The sequence below is a fragment of the Phascolarctos cinereus genome, unplaced genomic scaffold (genome assembly GCF_003287225.1).
Source record: "Phascolarctos cinereus isolate Bilbo 61053 unplaced genomic scaffold, phaCin_HiC Scaffold_2;HRSCAF=192, whole genome shotgun sequence".
Lineage (NCBI taxonomy): Eukaryota > Metazoa > Chordata > Mammalia > Diprotodontia > Phascolarctidae > Phascolarctos > Phascolarctos cinereus.
Window position 1 is genome coordinate 357186602 of NW_027555625.1, and position 20978 is coordinate 357207579.

General features: G+C 41.2%; 1 protein-coding gene across 5 annotated transcripts in view; it reads right to left on the reverse strand.

Moving 5' to 3' along the window:
- Nucleotides 1-4221: 4221 nt before the first annotated feature.
- The window catches only part of TECPR2 (tectonin beta-propeller repeat containing 2), a 147957-nt gene continuing 131200 nt past the window's right edge, over nucleotides 4222-20978 (reverse strand). For 3 of the 5 annotated variants that reach the window (XM_020971107.2, XM_020971108.2, XM_020971106.2), the window contains exons 18-20: nucleotides 9977-10118; nucleotides 7483-7632; nucleotides 4222-6567 (exon numbers count right to left, since the gene is read on the reverse strand). In XM_020971107.2, the coding sequence (XP_020826766.1) occupies nucleotides 6410-6567; nucleotides 7483-7632; nucleotides 9977-10118 (450 nt within the window). In that variant the 3' untranslated portion in view covers nucleotides 4222-6409. Of the gene's footprint in view, nucleotides 6568-7482; nucleotides 7633-9976; nucleotides 10119-20978 lie in introns of those variants that run through there. The other 2 variants (XM_020971109.2, XM_020971111.2) reach the window with 2 other exon arrangements.

Genomic DNA, 20978 nt, shown 5'->3' on the forward strand with positions numbered 1-20978 from the left:
CAACTTTTTGGATGCCCCAACTTTACTCCCAGGTTTCTGAGCCAAGCCCTTTTCCCCTGATTATTGTCTCCATCTAAAATGGGGTCCAAGGATTTGTTTTGTTGAGCCTTAGGTGTATCTCACTTTGCTAGGGTTGGAGGTCGGGGGTTGGGGAGTGGGGAGAATGTCCATCAGTTTTCCCATGAAATAGAATGTGGCTTCTTCCATTTGGCTCAACCTTGTAATCCACACTTCCTCATTGAGTACCTGGGCACATTTCCTCAATGGAACCTGAGCCAGGAGGCCTTTTACCCAGTTCCACCCTGGCCCTTGGCCATAGCCCAGCCCCACGTGGCAATACCATGCCAGGCCAGCTGTAGGCTAGATGACCTAGGCAAAGAAGGGCAAGGATGGTGACTCAGGATTACGAGTTTAAGCTGAGTCAGGAAGGAGGTGCACAAAGTATCCATCTCTTCATCCTCCACATACTTCCTTCTCCTACACACACCTGTAACCTGGCAGGAATGCAATTCGGGAAGCCAACCCAAGGGTACCACCCATTTTCCTTTTCCTGGGGCGAGGCAGACCTGCCCTTCTGGACCTACCCAACTCTCTCTCGCCACCTCCAGGATCCTGGTAATGGATTTAGACAAGAGCATGAGCCATTCAATCTCTCTCGGATGTCTCCTTCTCTACCCTTTGCCTATCCAAATCCCAGCCATCTTTGAGAGCTATCTAGGCAGGATAGATAGATAGATATGGGTGTCAGTAAGATCTGAGTTGAAATATAGCCTCAAATACCTTAATAGCTGTGTGATCCTGGGCAAATCCTTTAACCTCCCTCAGCTTCAGTTTCCTTATCAGTAAAATGTGGATAACATCTACCTCCTAAGGTTGTTTTGAAGATCAAATGAGCCATTTGCAAAGAGCTTTGCAAACCCTAAAGTGCTATATAAATGCTAGCTTTTATTACTATTATGAGAAACTTTATTACTATTAAGAGTATTGACTTGGAGTCAGAAGACTGGAGTTCAAATTTGAGCTTCCAAACTAGCTGTGTGATGGTGAGCCAGTCACTCCACCTCTACAATCTGGCTCCCACCTAGACAATTTACATTATTCCCCCTCACCCATTCAAATTTGGCATTTTATCTCCCCTAACCTGTTTGCAGAGACAAACATTGCTGGAATGCACATCCTCCTCACCACTGTCTCTTAGCTTCCTTCAAGGCTTAATTTAGGTCACCCCTCCTACACAAAGCCTGTAACACTCCTGGCTCAGCCATCCTCCCCTCCTCTTCCCTCAGGACTCTGGGTTCATGTGAATCAGGTTCAATTCTTCAAGCTGACCCCAGAGCGGTCAGTTTCTCTCCCTGGCTTAGCCCCCACCTGGGTTAATCCAGGATCATCTCCAAAACAAAGTTGGCTCGTACCTAGATTTCCCCAAATGTGGTTGACGAGGTTCCCACTCCTGTATAGATGCTCAATTTACAATATGGCCATTAGGAATGGGACGGCCTTTATTTCACTTACCACAAAAAAATTGCCTAAGATACATAGGACTCGCAGGAGCCCATGAACAAATACAGAAACATAAAGTAACTAAATAGGCCATTAGACTCCCCCTTCCCCTAGAAAGGGGGATTGCTAAACAAATTCTCCCTATTTTCCTCAGACCTAGACCATCCAAACAACTCAGGGTAATGGTAAGGTTAGCAAGGTCTGGATCTCTTGTACTATCTACTGGTACTCTATTCTCCTAGTCACCCAGGTTCAAAACCTCAGTTATATTTGACTCTCCCAAGTCCCGTTGATCCCACCTCCACAACATCTCTCATCCATCCTCTTCCCCCAATCTCACTGCTACTACCTTTCTCGTAGTGAAATAGCCTATTTCAACAGCATCCTAATTGGTCTCCCCTCTCAAATTCATCCTCCACAAAACTGCCAAAATAATCTTCCAATTAGTGCCCACTGTTTCCCCTGCTCAAAAACTTTAAGTGGCTCTTTATTTCCTCTAGGATAAAATATAAAACCCTTAGCTTGGAGTTAGGCCTCCATAAACTGGCTCTAACATACCTTTCCAGTTTTGTTTCACATTACACCTTTCCATAAATTCTTCATTCTAGCCAAACTGATTTAACTATTTCCACCTCCTCGAGGCCTGGGTAACCAAACACATTTGGATTCTTCCATCCTTGGGCACTCATGATCACCAAAGCTTTAGTTCTCACAACATTGTAGATAGAATTTGGGGCCAAGGTCAGGCAAAGCTGGGGAAGATTCATATAAAGACAGAAACAAGGTAATGAATAGGTAAGAACTGAGTTTTTTCAGAAGGGGGTTATAGGGCAGTGCACTATAGGAAACTAGAGCACTATAGGAAATTGGTCTGTCTAGGACGAACAGTTTCCAGACCCGATGTAATCTACCTGTTGGAGGGAAGAGGGAGATGTCCCAAGAAATCCCAGAGATACTGAGTTCCATGCAGTCAGTGGTACTCGAAGACCTCAAAAGTACCTTGTTTAGGGACTATCCTCTGGATGTGCCTTATGCTATAGCATTTTGGGATGAGGCTGGCAAACTAAAGCCAAGTTTAAGTATAGGTTGGTTCTGGATTTCCAATCACCAGGTTTATAACCCTGACCACTGAGCAGAGTCTTTGTAACTTCATCTCCTCTACCTGTGCTCACCAGGGTTGCAACAAACTGTTGTTGCTCCATTGTTTCAGTTGTGTCTGACTCTTTGTGACCCCATCTGGGGTTTTCTTGGCAAAGATACTGGAGTGGTTTGCCATTTCCTTCTCCAGCTCATTCTACAGATGAGGAAGCTGAGGCAAACAGGGTTGTCACTTGCCCGGGGTCACACAACTACTGAGCGTCTGGGACTATCTGCACTCAGGAAGATGAGTCTTCCTGACTCCAGGCCTGGAGTCCACCCACTGAGCCCCCTAGCTGCCCTAGCACTTTTGTTAGCAAAGTTCATTTTTTGTTTTCTTTTATGAACCTCACAACAGTCCCCATATACAAGAATTTTATTACACCTCTCTTTCAGGTGAAGAAACTGAGACATCAGGTATAAATAACTTGCCATAACTCATTAGATAGTGGAAGGCAAGGCTGGATAATATCAGAGGGCAATTTCACATCTGTTTTCTGGTTTATAGTCCCGACTCTGCACTTACTGGCAAATGATCTCTCCTTTTTGAGTTAGTTTCCTCATCTGTACAATGTGGATAATACTCCTACGCTCAAAGTTTGTTGTGAGGATTAAATCAATCTATGTGAAAAGTATGTTGTCATTATGAAACACTACATAACAACTCATATTTATATAATGCTTAAGATGGACTAAGTGCTTTCCTGATAATAACCCCTGTAAGGGAGGTAGTGAAAGCATTATCATTCCCATTTTATAGAAAAGGAAATAGAAGGTTAGGGAGGTTGAAAGACTTGTTTACAGTCACAAAGCTAGGATATGTGGAAGGCAGAACACAAACCTGCAGCTTCTGACTCCAAGTCCTGTGCCCTCTTTCCACGATACCATGTTGCCTCTGACATATAAATGTCAGCTATTCTTATTATTATTACCACACTGCACTGGCTTGACCTCCAGGGAATCTGCCTAGCATGCTTTCAGAGCCAGGCCTATCTACAGTGTTTGGGGTGTTTTGCCTTCTGTGTGAATTCTCTGCATGTTAAAACACCAGATTAAACATTCCACTCTGACACTACCATTCCCACATTAACACCAACCTTGTGCCGTCCCTTCAATAAACCAACGAACTTTATTTTCCCCTTAAGAAACTATTTAATATAGATTAGAACACCAGAGGGGCCTTAGAATCATAGAACAAAGAATGTTAGAGGTAGAAGGAGCCCTGGAATTGTAAAATCACAGAATAAATGGAACTGTAAGGGATTTACACTAAGACACCAATCTCATTTTCAGATAAAGAGACTGAGGGCCAAGAAGGATAAGGGTTTCCCCTGAGGTCACATCATGAGGTAACATAGGTAGGACCAGGACCCACATTTTCTTTCCTCCTGGTCCAGTGTTCCCTCTACTTTTCCAAGCTCCTCTGTCTTAAACATTCTCTTTATAGTCAATGTATTCCTTCCATAGTGAGGAAAAGTCTAAAAGTCTATTCCTAAGGATGCTAAAGAAAATCAATCCGTCCAAGGTTGATTCAGTATGCTGTGAGGGTTTCCACCATGTAACTGAAACATCTGACACATACAGTTTTGAAAAAGTCTAGTTTATTGCACTCTCAAAACACAAGCAAAAGTTAAAACCCAAATAAAAATTCTATTTAGAGCAATGAAGCCAGAGGACTTTTATAATTATTAACCAGACTCAATTTGGATTGCACTAAAAGTTCCATGACTTAAGGGCTTCCATATCCATTATGAACCAAGCAAGGCACAGTATATAATATAGCACAGAACTTGCACCTGGGCTGGGGCTATAATACAAAGTATTATATAAAAGTGTCCTCATTAAAGAATCTTTTAGACCAGTGGTGTCAAACTCAAATAGAAATGGATCCCTGTGGATTGCATACTGACTTAGAAAACCACAAACTAACATTATCTTTGTTTTACTGTATTTTTATTTATTTTGTTAAACATTTCCCAGTTACATTTAAATCTGGTTCTGGAAGCATTAGGGATTGGGCCACATGTCTGACACCTCTGGTTTAGATTCTTCCTCAATTGTTAACACAAAACTCCTTTCTCTGTGACTGGGTCGTTCTGTATATACCTTAGGGTTGTACCTCCACCAATCAACAGCGTGACTCCCATACATCCTGACACACTTACATAAAATAGGTGTCGAGGGATGGGCTGAAGACCTGGCCCCAAATCATAAACAACAAAAAGCCTCTCACTTGGTTGGGATTAGTGTTTACCGATACTTTCAAAGGTGGAGGGAGAGGGAAGAGCAGAGACTCTGGCTCTACAAGGGACATGAGGCTACCATAAAGTTTGGCTGGGGTGGGCAGATGCTAGGGAGCAGCTCCCAAGAATTCATGCTGAAGGACTGTTAACATTTCTGTAGATTCACTGTGCTGATGTGTGGATCTGAATGGGGAGTGGCCTGCTGCCCAGGTAGAGGCCTAGTGGTGAGGATAACAAGACCCTTCTCTCGAGGCTGACTGCACGATGCTGAGCTCCCCCTTGCCCTTCTTAAAACTGGCTCCTTCCAAGGCTGATAAGGGAGCACAGACTCAAGATAAACCTAAAGTAGAAGGGTAAAAGTCCACTATCATTTTTGAACAGAAGAGTTTTATTCTATATCTTTAGTACTGATTTTTAAAGAATGAGGTATCTCAGAGAGGCTTATAGAAAAACCAAAAGAATGGCAATGATTAATTGACTGAGGATGTTGCCTGTTTTCATCTAGCCCACAGGCAACATGTGTTAAATATAACTTTAAAGACACTGCTAAATTTAGCTAACATAGCTATACTCCCAGTAGTGATAACATCTCCCCATCTCATCACTAACTCAGCTTTTGGGATACATCTCAAGCATCTACATACACTTGTGTATCTCATTTTCATCTATGTGCCTTAACTATTATTACTTTCAATTGCCTTATATTATGGGAATGAGAAGACCACTACTTTGCCCTGAGTGCAGTCAGGGAGAACACCATCCTGGGCCTTTGTGTGAGTCCATTCACTCATCCTAGCCTGCTGCACTTAATCTCCACCTACTGCCCCCTCTGGAGTTTCTGGAGTTGAGATCATCAATTTTGCAACAGCTCTGAGTGTCTGCCTGAGAGGAGGAGAATCAACTCCTATGAGAGTAATTGAAGCCATTATCTGAACAAGCTGTGATGGTCGAAGAGCATTAACCTGATCCTCCATTTAGCCCTGGGGCCATTACATGTTTATAACAGGAAAGTGATCATGCTGGTCCTAATCCATCATTTTGGGGGGAAAAAAACCCAACAAACTCTACTTCATTATCTACATTTACTAATTCTTGTTGGTGCTGAAGATTTGAAATTTCATCTAATGTACACAGACATTATGTTGCAGCCTAGCCTGAATTTTTGATGACAAGAACTTAAGATAATTTCACTTTATCCAACAATGAGATTTGCTGACAATGTGTTGAACACAACAGAAGTCCCTCTCACAAAGATACTACATATTTATAGATGTTAGTGTGAATGAGGTTGAAAAGTAGCTGTTGTCACAACTAATGAGATTAACTGAGTTAATGGTTCAGAATGAGCTGCTACAATTAAGAGTTTAATTTCAGTTTGCCACAGTTGTTGGCTTCCAAAGAAATACTGAAACATGTAGATTCACTTGGGATGGACGGTCAGATGTTATAGGGAACATGTCAAAAGGGAGCTGACTAAACCAGTTGTGCCAATTATAGGAATTCCCGAGAAATCCTTCACAAAAGTCTCTTCAGATAACTTCCCATTCATCTTCAAAGTCATCAGGATGAAGTAAGACTGAAGTGCTGCCCGTTTTCTGCAAGATGTGGGAGTGGCTGAAGGTCTTTGTAAGACGCTGGAGAAGATACCCTAGTGGGCCAATAGCCCATAGTTCATCTAAAGGGGTCACTGAAAAGAAAACAGTGAGTTTTAATTTAGAGCCTAATAGTAACATTAACAAATCATACTTATAAAACATTGAGTATTAAAAGCCTGACACTCATTACCTTATTTGATTCACAAAGATCAAATATGTAGTGGGAAAGGTACCAGAATTTAGAGTTAGTAGAGACTAGAATTTGCAGCCTGGCTGACACTTATTAATTGTACGATCCTGGGCAAATCACTTCTGTCTCGAGTCTCAGTTTACTCTCCATAAAATAGAAGCAGTGATACCTCTACTCCCTAACTCATAAGGTTGTTGTAAGGAAAATGCTTTGTCTATCTTAAAGAACTGTATAAATGGGATCTTCACAACAATCCCGTGAAGCCAGCAGGGTAGGTATTCATTGTGCAAATACACACAGAAATTTGGAGAGGATGCTAGAACTTAAGAGACAGAAGGGACTGTAGAGAACATTTAGTTCAACCTCTCACTTTTAACATGAGGAGAGTGAGGTACAGAAGGGCCAAATACATAGTGACAAATACAGTCAGAATTCAAACCCAAAGTTTTTCCAGCTCTAACAATCTATAGAACAAATTATTTATACTACAAAGGCCCATCTAGATTTTAATGATTGGCTCCTGATGGTTTTATAAATTCAACTCAAGGAAGGAAGGAAGGAAGGAAGGAAGGTGGGGGTAGGAGGCAAGAAGAGGGCCACAACCCTGGGTATCCAAATGATGCTGTTTTGGTGTGATGACTTTGGTAAGGTGAAGATAAATGGGAGTTTCTCTCTTCTGCTTTTCCCACAATTCTGTCTTTAGTACCCATTCATTTGTGCTCTGATAACTCAGGGAAAAAAGGCCTACCAATGTGTGTGGTTTTGTTTTGTTTTTTAATGAGGTTTTCCAAAGCTAAACAGACACACAATGACTTGCCTGTCAAACATGACATATTCCCAGGGATTTTCTTCCAGTAGTCTCCTGCAGGGTTCTTGTCAGTGATGCCGTATCGTCGGGCCACATCACCATTCGCACAGTGTGCCCAAACTGTCCTTGTACTCACAGCTAGATGAGAGGCCTGTAATCCTAAAGCAGACGTATTCCATGATATATGATAACTTGTGGCTCTAATATCTTATCTGGGAATGTAAGAGCTACCTCTCTTCCATAAGAATTAGTTTTCCCTTTGACACAAAATTCAGGAAGATGTCTTTGGTTCTGTAGACTGTTTCCCTGTTCTCATGTCTTTTAATGAGTCACAGAACCATAGCACATCAAAGTTGGAAGGGACTTTAGTGTCACAGAAGACAAAATATCAGAACTAGAGAGATTTTACTGCTCATCTATTCCAACCTTCTCAGTTGACAGATAAAGAAACTAAGGTGTAAAGAAGAGAATTCATTTGGTCAAAGTCACACTGCTAGTTAGTGCCAAATGTAGGCCTAGAACCCAAGTCTCCTGACTCAGGGTAACATCTTTTTGCTTACACTAGTAAGGACAAAGCTTAGGAGATTTATCAAACACTTAATAAGGACCTACTATGGGCGTAGCAGTGGGTTAGGAGCTATGGGGAATACATTAGAAGGAAAAACCATGATCCTTGTCCTCAAGGAGCATAAAAAGCCTCTCTCTTTTCATTTACAACCAAAGGAAAGCAGCCACTTAAAAATTCAAGAGTCTTGCCCGTTTAGAGTATCTAAAACCTATCTGAAGCCCAGCCAATAGTCCTGAAGTAAGGGAGAAAAAAGGCTTCTCTGCAACTAAAATAGCTAATAAAAGCCCTGAACTAGAGCTCACATGTATGACTCGTGGGCTAGCTCCTTCAGTTCTCATTCAGAATCTATTGATGTTTCTTTGACACAGAGTTCTGACCAGCTTGCTTATTTGGTTTCTCAGACCACAGCAGCTTAGAATGAAGAGCTGGGGGCAGGGCTGCTGGAGGCAAGTACACTGACTGTTGGGAGAAATGTAGTGAATGTTGAGGGAGAAGATGGAAAAATTATAGAAAGCAAATACAAAAATACAGAAAGTATAGTAATGTGGGAATAAATAGCCCTCCAAACCTCACTCAACCCAGCAAATGATTGATAGATGCTTATGATAACTGAGAAGCACTGCTATACCATGGAAAATGTGCTGGACTGAAGTCAAAGGACCTGGCTTCCTGCCAATTCCAACCTGTGTCACTGTGTACAAGTCAATTAACCTCTCTGGGCCTCAGTTTTATCATCTGCTAAGTGAGGATGTTAGACTAGATGGCCTCTTCCAGAGCTAAATCTATGAACCTGGGTGGTTAAATTTGAGTATTACCCACTTCTTTGCCATTACAAATATATTTTTTAAAGATCTGAGTTCAAATCCTGGCTCAGCTATTATCTGACATGAAACCGGGTAATTAGCTTTACCTTTCTATGCCTCAGTTTCCCCATCTATAAAATGAAAGAATGAACTAGATGATCTCCAGGGTTCTTTCTAGCTCGAGATCCTATGATACTTCCATTGCTTATGATTGCTATCTGAACTAATTAAAACCACAACAACAGTAATAAAGGCTTGATGCTTCTATATCCTCAACTGTTCAGAAATTTTCACCATTAAGAATGCCATATTTTCTAGGCAGTTTGGAAAGCAATGATGTTTTTTAGCATTCACATAAGACCAGGAATAACTGTTTTTCAAGTGGGATGAAAGGAAACAGATATGGCCATATAATTCCTGAAGTAAAACAAACTGGGTTTTGATTAGGTGAGACGCATCATAATAATCAAACAGCTATTTCTCCAGACATCCGTCACTTGACTCACAGGCAGATTATAAGTAACAATGGGGGAGGGGAGGGGTGGAGAGGAGGAAGGATAGCAGCAATATATTCAGAACGCAGGGGTTGGCACTACAAATGTTAACAATGTGTTAAAAATAACCTGGCAGGTGATCCCAGAAAATCTAGCTCTTACCACAGCCAGGGCAGCTAAAATCCTGAAGGCAGGACAAGGTGGCTCTCAACAATGACCCTGACACATCCCTCCGCCTTGTTCTTGCTCAGGAGTTGCCAGCAGGCAGGAGACTAAGCAGACCTATGCTACAGGTTGGGGCATTTGCTGCCATTACACAGCTTGGATGGAGGGAGGGCAGAGAGTTAGGGGAGGCATCTTTTTTTCAGAAGCTTTGAGGTGTCCAGAACTCACGTGGGACTTTCACTGTGTACTGTGTGTGTGTCTCTGGGGAAACCTTGGGTGGGCATCAGTACTGGTGCAGGCTGCCCAGAACCCTGGGCACCAGAAACATAGATGATGACTCGAGTCACAAGGTCATAAGAGGGGAGGGTAGTGGGGCCACAGTGAGTGTGTCAGGAACTGAAGGAAGGCAGAGAGGGCAAGGGAGGAAGGAAGGAACTGGATCAGGATGAAAAAACACTTTATTTTTATGGTACCTGGCACATGTTCCCAATCAGTTCCCACAGGCATCTCCTCAGTGATTCCAACTCGGACATAGACATTCCACTTGTTGTCAATTGCCCACAACATCTGGTCATTAGGACTGGAATGGACACTAACTAAGTTGATTCCCACAGGCTGGAAGCATGAAGAAGAATTACACAGCGACTGTTAGAGCTTGGGGTAAAGAAGAGTAGCAGGACTAGGTTACCATAACCCACTGCAGCCCAAAAGATCACACCAAGTTATAGAGGGCAGTGTGACATTTTAGTATGGTAAGAGAAAGGAATAGCGATGATTCATTCTTCAACAGATTTTTAAGACTTAGAAAAGGCTTTCATCAAATAGTCCTGTGAGACAGTCTGGCACAGTGCTGGACATAAAAGTCAGGAAGTCTTGGGTTCAAATTGTACCTCTGACATTGGTTAGCTGGGTAACCACTGGTAATTTACTATCTCAGTTTTTTTTTTTCCTGTAAAAAGGAGATAACATCTCCAGTGGCAGTGTGATGCAGTGGAAAGCGTGCTGGATTTGTAATCAGATCCCAGCTAATCTACTTACTATCTATATTAAATCAAAGGATCACAGCTAGGGCTAGAAGGGGACTCAGGTCACTTACTTACTACTACAACCTCTTCACTTTGCAAATGAGGAAACTCAAGCCTATGGAAGTTAAGTAACTTGCTAAAGGTCACCTGGTTGTCAGTGGCAAAGCTATGATTCAAACTCAAATCTTGTTATTCCAAGTCCAACACTCTTTTGCACTGCCTCGGGCAAGATACACGACCTTTCTGGGTCTTGGTTTCCACATTTATAAAGTGAAGGGGTTGGGAAATATGACTCTTAAGAACCTTCAAGATGGAAATTCATGATTATCACCCGATGACCTCAAACGGCTGTGAGAATCAAATGAGATAATGTATGCAAAGTGCTTCCTAAAACCAGGTACCATTGTGATCTTCATTTTTAAAGAGTTACACATCTACAAAGGGCCAGAGTTGCTCTTTGAACTCCAGTCTTCCGATCCCAGTTCCAATGTTCTCTCTGCCACATGATGCTTTGTCCCATACAAAAGAGATCACACACAACCACAGAATGTCAGAGCTAGAGGGCCTCCTCATTTTACAGATGTAGAAAGGGTAAATGACTCGCTCACTAGATAGTGGAAGTGGTACATTTTCAACTCCAGACTAAACTTTAATAAAAATATGTATGACACAGCACGGCCCTTGTTGTCTCAGGGCTGCTTACTCTTCTGAGAGACCGTGCATAAAACAACTCATAGCTATTCAGCAATATACAAACATAAGCTATTTCTTTTTATCATTATTGTTAGCAATAATAATAATGATAATGATAAAATTTGTATCAGGAAGAGCTTCAATAGAGTTTTCTTTTCATTATTTTGGCTTTCATTAAGGAGTAGTTTACTTCATGAACTTAGAATTTAACATATTAGAGGTAATTTATTCAAATTATAAATATTAGAGTTATTAATTCAAATAGCCCTAACATAAAACCACATGCAGATGAAAATGTTCTTGTGTCAAGGACTTAAAACAGCTTTACCTCCCCCTCTGAAAAGGAATAGGTAGCAGTTCGTTCAACTGAAAACTGACAGGAGCTGGTCAGATGATTCCTAGTGCCTTTTTTTGTTATCCTGTCCAGGTTAGGAATGCTGGAGCCACTATTCTGCTCTAGAGTCAGGAAGCAGGGGAAACGTCAGCCTGTACAATAAAGCCAGGCAGTGATTACCTGGCACTGCTATTGCAGCTTCATTGTCACTTGCTCCCTGTTTAAGTCATGTGTATAGTCTCAGTGACAACACAGACTTCTGTGGACATTCCTTTACAGACCACAATGATAACCCAAGACCAGACCTGTTGACACTCCTCTGAATCTGTCCAAAACTAGCTCTTCACAAAGCTATTTTTTATCCCTTTCTCTATGGTTACTCTCAAATAATAGCTAATCATTGTCTCTACTAAACCATGTGCATGAGGGCAGCCAGCCCATGTGCCCTTCTGGAAATGCTAGTAAAGTCAGCTGCTGCCTTTTGGGTAGTAGAAGGAGCCCTGGATTTTCAGTCAGAAGACCTGGCTCCAATGCAGGTTGGGCCACTTCTTGCCCGTGTGACACTGGAGAAGTCCTTTACCCACTCAGATTTCTCCACTGCACAACAGAGGTTCAGGGTGGGATGATCTCAAAGGGCTCTTCTAACTCTATACCCGACACATTCTTGTGAAGGAAGCCTGTCCACGGCTGCACACAGCAGCCAATCCCAATGCCTCTTAGTGTTGCCATATCTCAATTTTCTTATACCTCTGAATTATACCACTTTAGGATTCCATGAAATTCAAAACTATCACACCTTTGGCAGCTGAATGCAGTGGAAAGAGACACTGAGCCAGAAGTCAGGAGATGTCCTTGCTTTGCTACTGACTGTGACTGTGTCTTCTCCCTGTCTGGTCCTCAGTTTCTTCACTTCTAAGTTGGAAAGGGTAGACTAGATAATTTAGAGCCCTTCCAGCTCTAAAGGTATGTGACAGTAATTTTAAATTAAATCATAGAACAGAACTGTGTTGTTGTTTTTGATAGTTTTTCCCCTAAAGAAAATATTTCCCTGATGTTCATGGACTTTCCTCAGTCATCAGTCTCCTGGACCTCTCTGCAGCCTTTGACACTACCTGTCATCTTCTGCATATTTTCTCCTCTCTAGGCTTTTTGAACACCTCTCTTTCCTGGTTCTTCCCCCAACCTGTCTGACCACTCCTCGGTCACTTTTATTGGATCTTCCTCCGGGTCAAGCCCATTAGCTGTAGGTGCCCCACGTCCAAGGCTTTATCCTGGGCCCTTTTCTTGTCTCTTTCTACCCTATGTCACCTGAGGATCTCATCAGCTCCTATGGATTCGATCACTATAGAGAGATCTATTTATCCAGCTCTACCCTCTCTCCCCAGACTGACATCTCAAACTCAATGTATCCAAAATAGAGTTCATTACATTTCCTCCTAGACCTCCCTATTACTACTGAGGATACCACCACCCTCGCAGTCACACAATCTTGAAACTCTGGCATCCCTGACTCCTAATTCACACTCAACTCACATATCCAATCTGTTGCCAAGTCTTGTCATTTCTACTTTCACAACATCTCACTTATGTCTTCTTCTGTCCACTCACAACAACTTTCAATGTTTCCTTCTCTCCACTCACACAGCTGCCATCTCACACTCTTATCACTTTAATATTACAAATACCTTCTGGTTGGTCTCCTTGCCTCAAGTTCCATGCCCCCCCCCCAGTCCATCCTCCAATCGGCTGCAAGAGTGATCTTCCTAAAACATAGCTCTGACCATGTCACTCATCACCCCTCCAGCCCATTCAACAAAAGTTCCTGTGATTCTCTATTACACTTGGGTTCAAATATAATGTCCAATTTGGCTTTTAAAGCCCTTTACAACTTTGTCGTCTTCTTACATTCTACGCATCCCCCCCCCACTCTATAATTCAGTGACGTAGGCTCTCTTGTTGTTCCTCAGATGCGACACTTCATCTCCCAAGCCCGTGCCTGCAATGCTTTCTCTCCTTGTTTCCATCTTTTGGCTTCCTTCAAAACTTAGCTCAAATCACATCTTCTAGAAAAGGCCCTTCCCAGTCTCCCCCTCCTCTTCCCAGCCCTACAAGTGCCTCCCCTCTGAGATCACCCCTCAGTTACATGGTACACATCTTACGTACATAATCATTTGGATGTTGTTCTCCCCCATTAGAATCTGAACTATGGTGTAGAGACCGTGTTTCTGCCTTTCTTTGTATTTCCAGTACTAACCACACTACTTGGCATACAACAGGTACTTAATAAATGTTTATGGATTAACCCACTAATTCATTCAGAAGGTGGTACCCTAAGCCTTGAGGAAATCTAGGGATTCTAAAAGGCAGAAGATAAGAGGGAATGAATTGCAGGAATAGAGGGCAATCAGTGCAAAAATATGGAGGTGGGAAATAAAAAGTCATACATGGGGAACAGCAAGGAGGAGACTGGCTAGATGGAGAATAATGTGAAATAAGCATGGAAATGTCGATCAGAGCCAAACTGTGAGGACTTGAAATGACAGAGGAAATTGTATGTTGGATTTGTTTTTGTTTTTAATGATAACTATATTTCAATATCATTTGTTTCCTTGATTATTCTATATATTTTATTATATATTATATTATACATATATATCCTATATATTATATCATATCAAAAGCATTATTTTGATAAGGTGTCCATAGGCTTCACTAGTCTACCAAAGGAGTCCATGACAGAAAAAATGGTTAAAAACCCCTAGCCTATAACTAGTTAGTCTCTGAAGTTTCTTTTTTTTCTTTTTTTTAAAAAAAATTAATTTATTTGAATTTATCAACAATCACTTCCATACGCTTTTGTTTTTGTTTCTGGTGTCCATATGCTTTTGCATTTAAATTTTTTCTCCGTCTTCCTCTCCACCACCCTCCCCAAGACAGCACACAATCTGATATAGGCTACACATATACATTCCTATTAAACGTATTTTCACATTAGTGATGTTGTAAGTAAGAATTAGTACCAATAGGAGGAATCACCAGAAAGAGGAAACAAAACTCAACAGAAGAAAAAAAACAGCAAATAGTATGCTTCAATCTGCATTCAAACTCCATAGTTCTTTCTTTCTTTGGATGTGGATAGCATGTTCCATCATGAGGCCTTTGGAGGTCTCTGAAGTTACTTGAGCAAGTGAGTAACAGAATCAGACCTGTCTAGCCATGTGTAGACAGTTAAGAATATCAATTTGGAAGCTATATGAAGGATGGCTTGGAGAAGGGAAAAACTGCAAACAGGAAGACCGATAAAGAAGCTATTGCAATAGTCTTAGAGAGAAGAGATGAAGGTCTGAATGAGGGTGGGAGATGTGCAATCAGAGAGAACATAATAGACAGGAGAGATTCCATGGAAGTTATGATCAGTGAGCCATCACAGTTTACTTAGATGTGGGGAGTAAGGGAGAGGAGAGTTAAGAATGACTCCAAAATTATGAATCTAAGTAACTGGAGAGAAGAGCATTGCCCTCAACAGAAATAGGAAGTTAAGAAGAAGTTATCACTCAGGTAAAGTGAGCAAGCTTCTGAGGATCTATTTTGAGCTAATAAAGCATATCTATTTAGGAAACAACAAACACCTACTGAACAGGAGTCAACATTTACTTTAATACATCAAGGATTCAGGACTCTGCCAATGTGGATCCTCCCTCCACCAAAAAAGTTTCAACCCCCTCTGTTTTATTATATGATCTTCATGAGTGGTTGTGGCTGAAAAATTCATCATCCAGGAGCCAACCACAAGATCTGTCAGTCTACACTCAGCTAGGCAGCAGATACATAGTCCTTTGATAGACCCATTCTTCAAGCCTTTCCAGTTTGGCAAGATTTGCCAAAACTTGTGCTCTGCTGGCATTAGAACCTACATCCCAATAACTGATCAATATTTTTTTTAAAATGAAGTTTTACCTGTTAGGTAAATTGAAAACAAGTGAGAGAGTGGAGATGACAAGAGGAAACAAGCTGTTGGAGGAGGCAGGATGGAATGGGGTCACTGTATGTGGATAAAACCAAGGACACAATGGTATAGTGGAAAACCACTGGCTTTGGAGTCAGATTATCTTTGTTCAAGTCCCTTTTCTGACACTTACCTATTTGTGTCAGCCTAAGTTTCCTCACCTTTAAAATGAGGATGATAATATTTATATTTTCATAGGGTTGTGGTAAAGAAAACTTTTTGTAGTCCGTAAGGCACTTTGTGCAGCAGGACCAATTTTTTAAAAAAATTAAACTGTTAGTTCTTAGAGTTTACATAAAGAAATGTCATTCTCATTTGTTGTCTAAGGCAAAGATGTATATATATATATAAACTATGTGTGTATATATGTATACACACACATACACACACATATATATATAAAACAACTGTGAATATAATGTATATAAGATAGTTAAATGTAGTTCATAAATTTTTTTGAAAGATCATATACTCAAAAAATCTTTAAATTGGAATGGACCTCAGAGGGTAATCTACCACAATCTCTACTTTAAGCAAGAATTTTTCTAGACAGTGTTCCTGCTACAGTTGTTCAGTCTTTTAGACACCTCTACGGAATGGGGAGCTCTGTATCTTATGAGTTAGTCCTTCTGCTTTTAAAGAACTCTGATCTTTAAGTAGTTATTTGACAAATTAAATAGTAATCATACATTATAAATTCGCTAACCTTGAGGAAGTCACTCTACATCTCTGTACCAATCTGTACAGTAAAGAGTACAGAATACCTACCAACTACATAGGGATGAGGGATTAATAAAATGATTTCATATTCAGAGATAAAAGGGATTTTTTGAACTGTAAGATTTTCTTTAAATATTAATTTCACAAGGGAGAGGAAACTAAGCTATCTCATATCCTCAAAAGATCACTACAAGAGTGCAATATAAATCCAAATGAATAAATCATATAGTTCTGTTAAGATACTATCAAAGATATAATTTACATGCAAAGAGTTTATTTAGCAGCTGATCTAGAGTTAGGATTCTTAACCTTTTTTGTGACATTGTCCTTCCCCCTTGGCAATCTGGTGAAACCTAAGGATTCTTTTCAAAATAATGTTTTCAAGAGAAATTCACAATTAAAGGAAATTTAAAATTTCAGTTAGAGGTTAGTGAAAATAAAAATGTGATTTTTTTTCCCCATTCAAGTACATAGATCCCCTGAAATCTATCTGTATATTTTTTGGGTGTTAAGAACTCCTGATCTAGAGATGGCATGACATGGGAGAAAAAACACTGGACTCAGAGTTAAGAAGACACGAGATAGATTTCTAGTTCTGCTACTTACTAGCTATATGACCTTGGACAAATCACTTTAACTCTCTAGGCCTAGGCTGTTTCATGTGTAAAACGAAAGGACTTTTTACTAGGTAATCTCTAATTCGTTCAAACTCCCATATTCTGATTCTAAAAGAGGTCACTAATATTCTTGAAAACCTGGTCATTACAGGCCCCTGTGGCATATGAAACACATTTCAACATGGTGTTTCATGGCTAAGCATACCCCCATTCATGAGCCTCTGCCCTTGATATTTCTTGGAACTGCTCCATTTTTGTACTTGCAACCTCTATCTGGTGTGTAGATAACACCCTTCCACCCCTTAGCAAATGGTGCCTAATGTAATGTCTACTCTACCTTAAGAGAGAGGCCATATTTTTGTAATCTGACTGACATAATTTTCCACCTTGGCTGGTTTGTTTGTAATGCAGGAGCATGGCTGCATTTTAAAGACCCTATTCAAGAGTTCTATGATGCTTGCCTATGATTAGAAAACAGTGATTCTTGTCTAACTGTTTCAGACTGTAACTTTTGCTGATGCATGCTGCTTAGAAACTAAAAATCTATACATTGTTAACCTATTGTACCACCTCCTCATGGACAGTGTGGGTCTTCAAGCTTGGTCAAAGTTGGAGAAAAATTCCAATGGCACTAGATAAAGCTCTAACTCTGAACTTCCTATCAGCAGGCAGCCCACCTGAGTGTTATGCCACTTAAGAGAGGGCTGTTAACTTCTATTAGAAGCAGACACCTTAATGTACTCCAGTGTCTGGAACTCATCTGGGGGACAGGGGTGGCAATGACAGTTCATGGATCCATGCAAAAAAAAAAAGTTTTGATCAGCTACATGTGTACTCCCCTTCCTTGACTTGGACTCAACCCTTCAGTCTGACTGGACTGACACACATGACACAATGAGCACTCTGATGCCTCACACTAGCACAATAGCCCCATGATATGAATTGAAATCTACCTACCCTCCCCCCCTCAACTTCCCCAATAAGAAAATCAAAACTTGCATCAACAGCACATAAACTATGACAAGGAATGTGTGCCCAAAACGCTGCTCCTTACAGATACCAGAAAGAAAGAAATGCTTATGACTAACGGGCTTCTAACGACCTGTTTCTGACTTCAGTAGATAATAACTTGCAAAAAGTAGGCCTTTACTAAATGTTAGCTAAAGCGAACTGAAAGACAGTCTGTTTGAACGGCAAATCTTTCAAGAACAATTCTCTTTCAGAATAGGGAGGCCGCCTACTATGGTAGAAAAAAGAACTTGATGTAAAATCAGATGCCTGGGACTGAATTCCAGGTCTGCCATTCATGAGTCATGTTCCCGCCTCTACGCCTTCATGTTTCCTGTCCCTCAAACCTGAACTGCACTTGCTCCTCACTTCTGTCTCTCAGAATCCTTCGTTTCATTCAAAGCTCAGCTCAAATGTCACATGAGACCTTTTCTTTACCCCACAACTGCTAATGCCTCTCCCTACACTAAAATTATCTTGTATTTATTTTGCATATATGTCTATGTATACATATTGTCTTCTCCACAGAATGTAAGCATGAGAGCTGGGGCTGTTTCATTTTTGTCTTTGTGTCTCTAGCACCTCCAGTTCCTTATGTGTAGCAGGAGCTTAATAAGTATTTGTTATTACTACTTTGGTAAAAGAATGCTGAAGATGTGAGCTAAAGTGACACTGGAAAGAGCATAGGTCTTAAAAGTAAAAAAAAAGCTGGGCTTTTTGTCAAGTGAGCTACGTATGTATTTCAATTTGTGATTTTCATGGCTTCAGTTAGCCATGACACTCTAGAATTTATTATAATGACAGCAACTCATATTTATAAAATATACAAGAGGCAATGTGACATAATCGAGCAAAATCCAGTCAATCAATAAACATTTATTAAGCACCTACTAAGTGCTAAGTTCACTTTCTTTTAGCAGCACATGTGTAAGAGTGAAGGTGATGAATGGTGGGAGTGATCCAAGGCTGAGGCTTGGCTGGGCATAGTCACTGATATGATAAGAGAGGTAGGGATTCAAAAGAGGAGGACAGTGTGGAGTTGAAAAGGTTCACCAAGGGATCAAGGCATGGAAGAGAGAAGAGAGTAGCTAATGCAGAGGAGATCTGGGAGAGAATTGAGAGATCAAGGGGTCGGAGATCACACTGTGGACAAAGTAGGGTTTTATATGGGAAGGAAGAGGGAGAGGTGAAAAGTCAATAGGTTGTGGTCAGATAAGGGGATTTCAGAATTCCTGAACATGGAGGTGGTACATTTGTAGGTGATGGCAAGATTCTGGGCATGGCCATCTTTGTAGGTGGCTGAGGTGGAGTGGAGACAGTATCTCATGGGAAGTAAGTAGGTTGAGAAACTGAGTATAGACTCAGTCTATATAGTGTTTGAGGGAGAGTCAATATATATGTTTAAGTCTCCTAACATGAGGGCAGGAGTTGCACAGAAGAGAAAAATTGTGAGCCATGTACCAAACTCATTGAAGAAGGAAAGGGGAGTGACTTGGGGTCTGTAGACAACAGTTATCAGGATTTTGATTAGATGGTAGATACGAATAGCATGAACTTCAAAGAAGAGAGATTACTGAGTGATGGAAATAAGGGGAGAATCTGGAAGTGGCAATGGGGAGAAGGCCAGCCTAGGAGCAAGCAAGACCTGGATTCAAGTCCTACCTTCTGAAACACTGGCTGTGTGAGCTTGGGCAAGTCACTAAACTTCTCAGTGCCCTTGTTTGTGGCCTCCAAAGCAGGTGGCACCTGAGGAGTTTTGGCCTGAACACAACAGGTGATCTGCCTGCTATGTGATAAACAGGAGGGTAGAAAGATGAGTAGTATTCTAACCTCTCCATGGTAGCCCATCATGGAGCCTGTCTCTAGCACAACTACACCCATCCTTATCTCCCCACACTACTCTTCTCCCTCCAATGAACTAGTTTCCAACTTGATCTTCTGCATGGGGTCCCAGCAGTTATATACCTTGTTACTAGGGTAAAAGCTGTGCTGGAGTCCCTAGGAAAATTTCTCACATACCCATCCTTTTATCCGCCATATCAGAGAAAGCCACATAAATGAGGGGGCATCTGAGTCAAACTATGAAGGAAGATATTTATTGACGTCTTAAAGAACACATTATGGTTCATAACACACTGTGCTTACATTATCTTAGTTGATCCCCATGAGATGGACAGTACAACTATTATTATCATCCTCGTTTTTAGAATGGGAGTGGTAAGACATAAAGTCATTTGTCCAAGTGTCAAAAACCCTGAACTTAACTCCAGGCCATACAATCATCTATTTAAAGCCACCTCTCTAATTTTACAGATGAGGAAACTGAGACTGACTTGTCAGTCACTGTATGTCAGAGGTGGGATTTGAACCCTGGCCATCTGACTTAAACACTTGCACCCTTTCTTTTTTTTTGGCAATTGGGGTTAAGTGACTTGCCCAGGGTCACATAGCTAGTTAAGTGTCAAGTGTTTGGTCTGAGGCCGGATTTGAACTCAGGTCCTCCTGACTTCAGGGCCGGTGCTCTATCCACTGTGCCACCTAGCTGCCCCAAACACTTGCGCCCTTTCCACTGTGCCAAACGGCCTCTCTCTCTTAGCCCCAAGGAGACCATATGCTCCTTCAGCTTAGGAAGCATTTTATATTTATATTTGTAGCCCACTATCTTTTTTCTTTTTTTGGCTAGGGGTTAAGTGACTTGCCCAGGGTCACACAGCTAGTAAGTGTTATATGTCTGAGGCCAAATTTGAACTCAGGTCCTCCTGAATCCAGGGCTGGTGCTCTATCCATTGTGCCACCTAGCTGCCCCTGTAGCCCACTATCTTGCACATATTCGGCAATTAGCATTTTTAAGAACCTGTCAGAGCCTGGGCTGAGTTCAAGAGATACCTCTACTAGAATGAACCCAGGTCACCACTGCCTTTGGTGAAGGGAGAGATCTGAGCAAGAACAGCGGTCCCACTTGGGGGAAGACCTTTATTGTGGTTTTCTGGGAAAGGCTTATGACAGGAAAGGGAGGGTAGGAAATTGCTACTAGAAGAAGAAAACCAATATATTAAGAAGTAAAACTGAGTT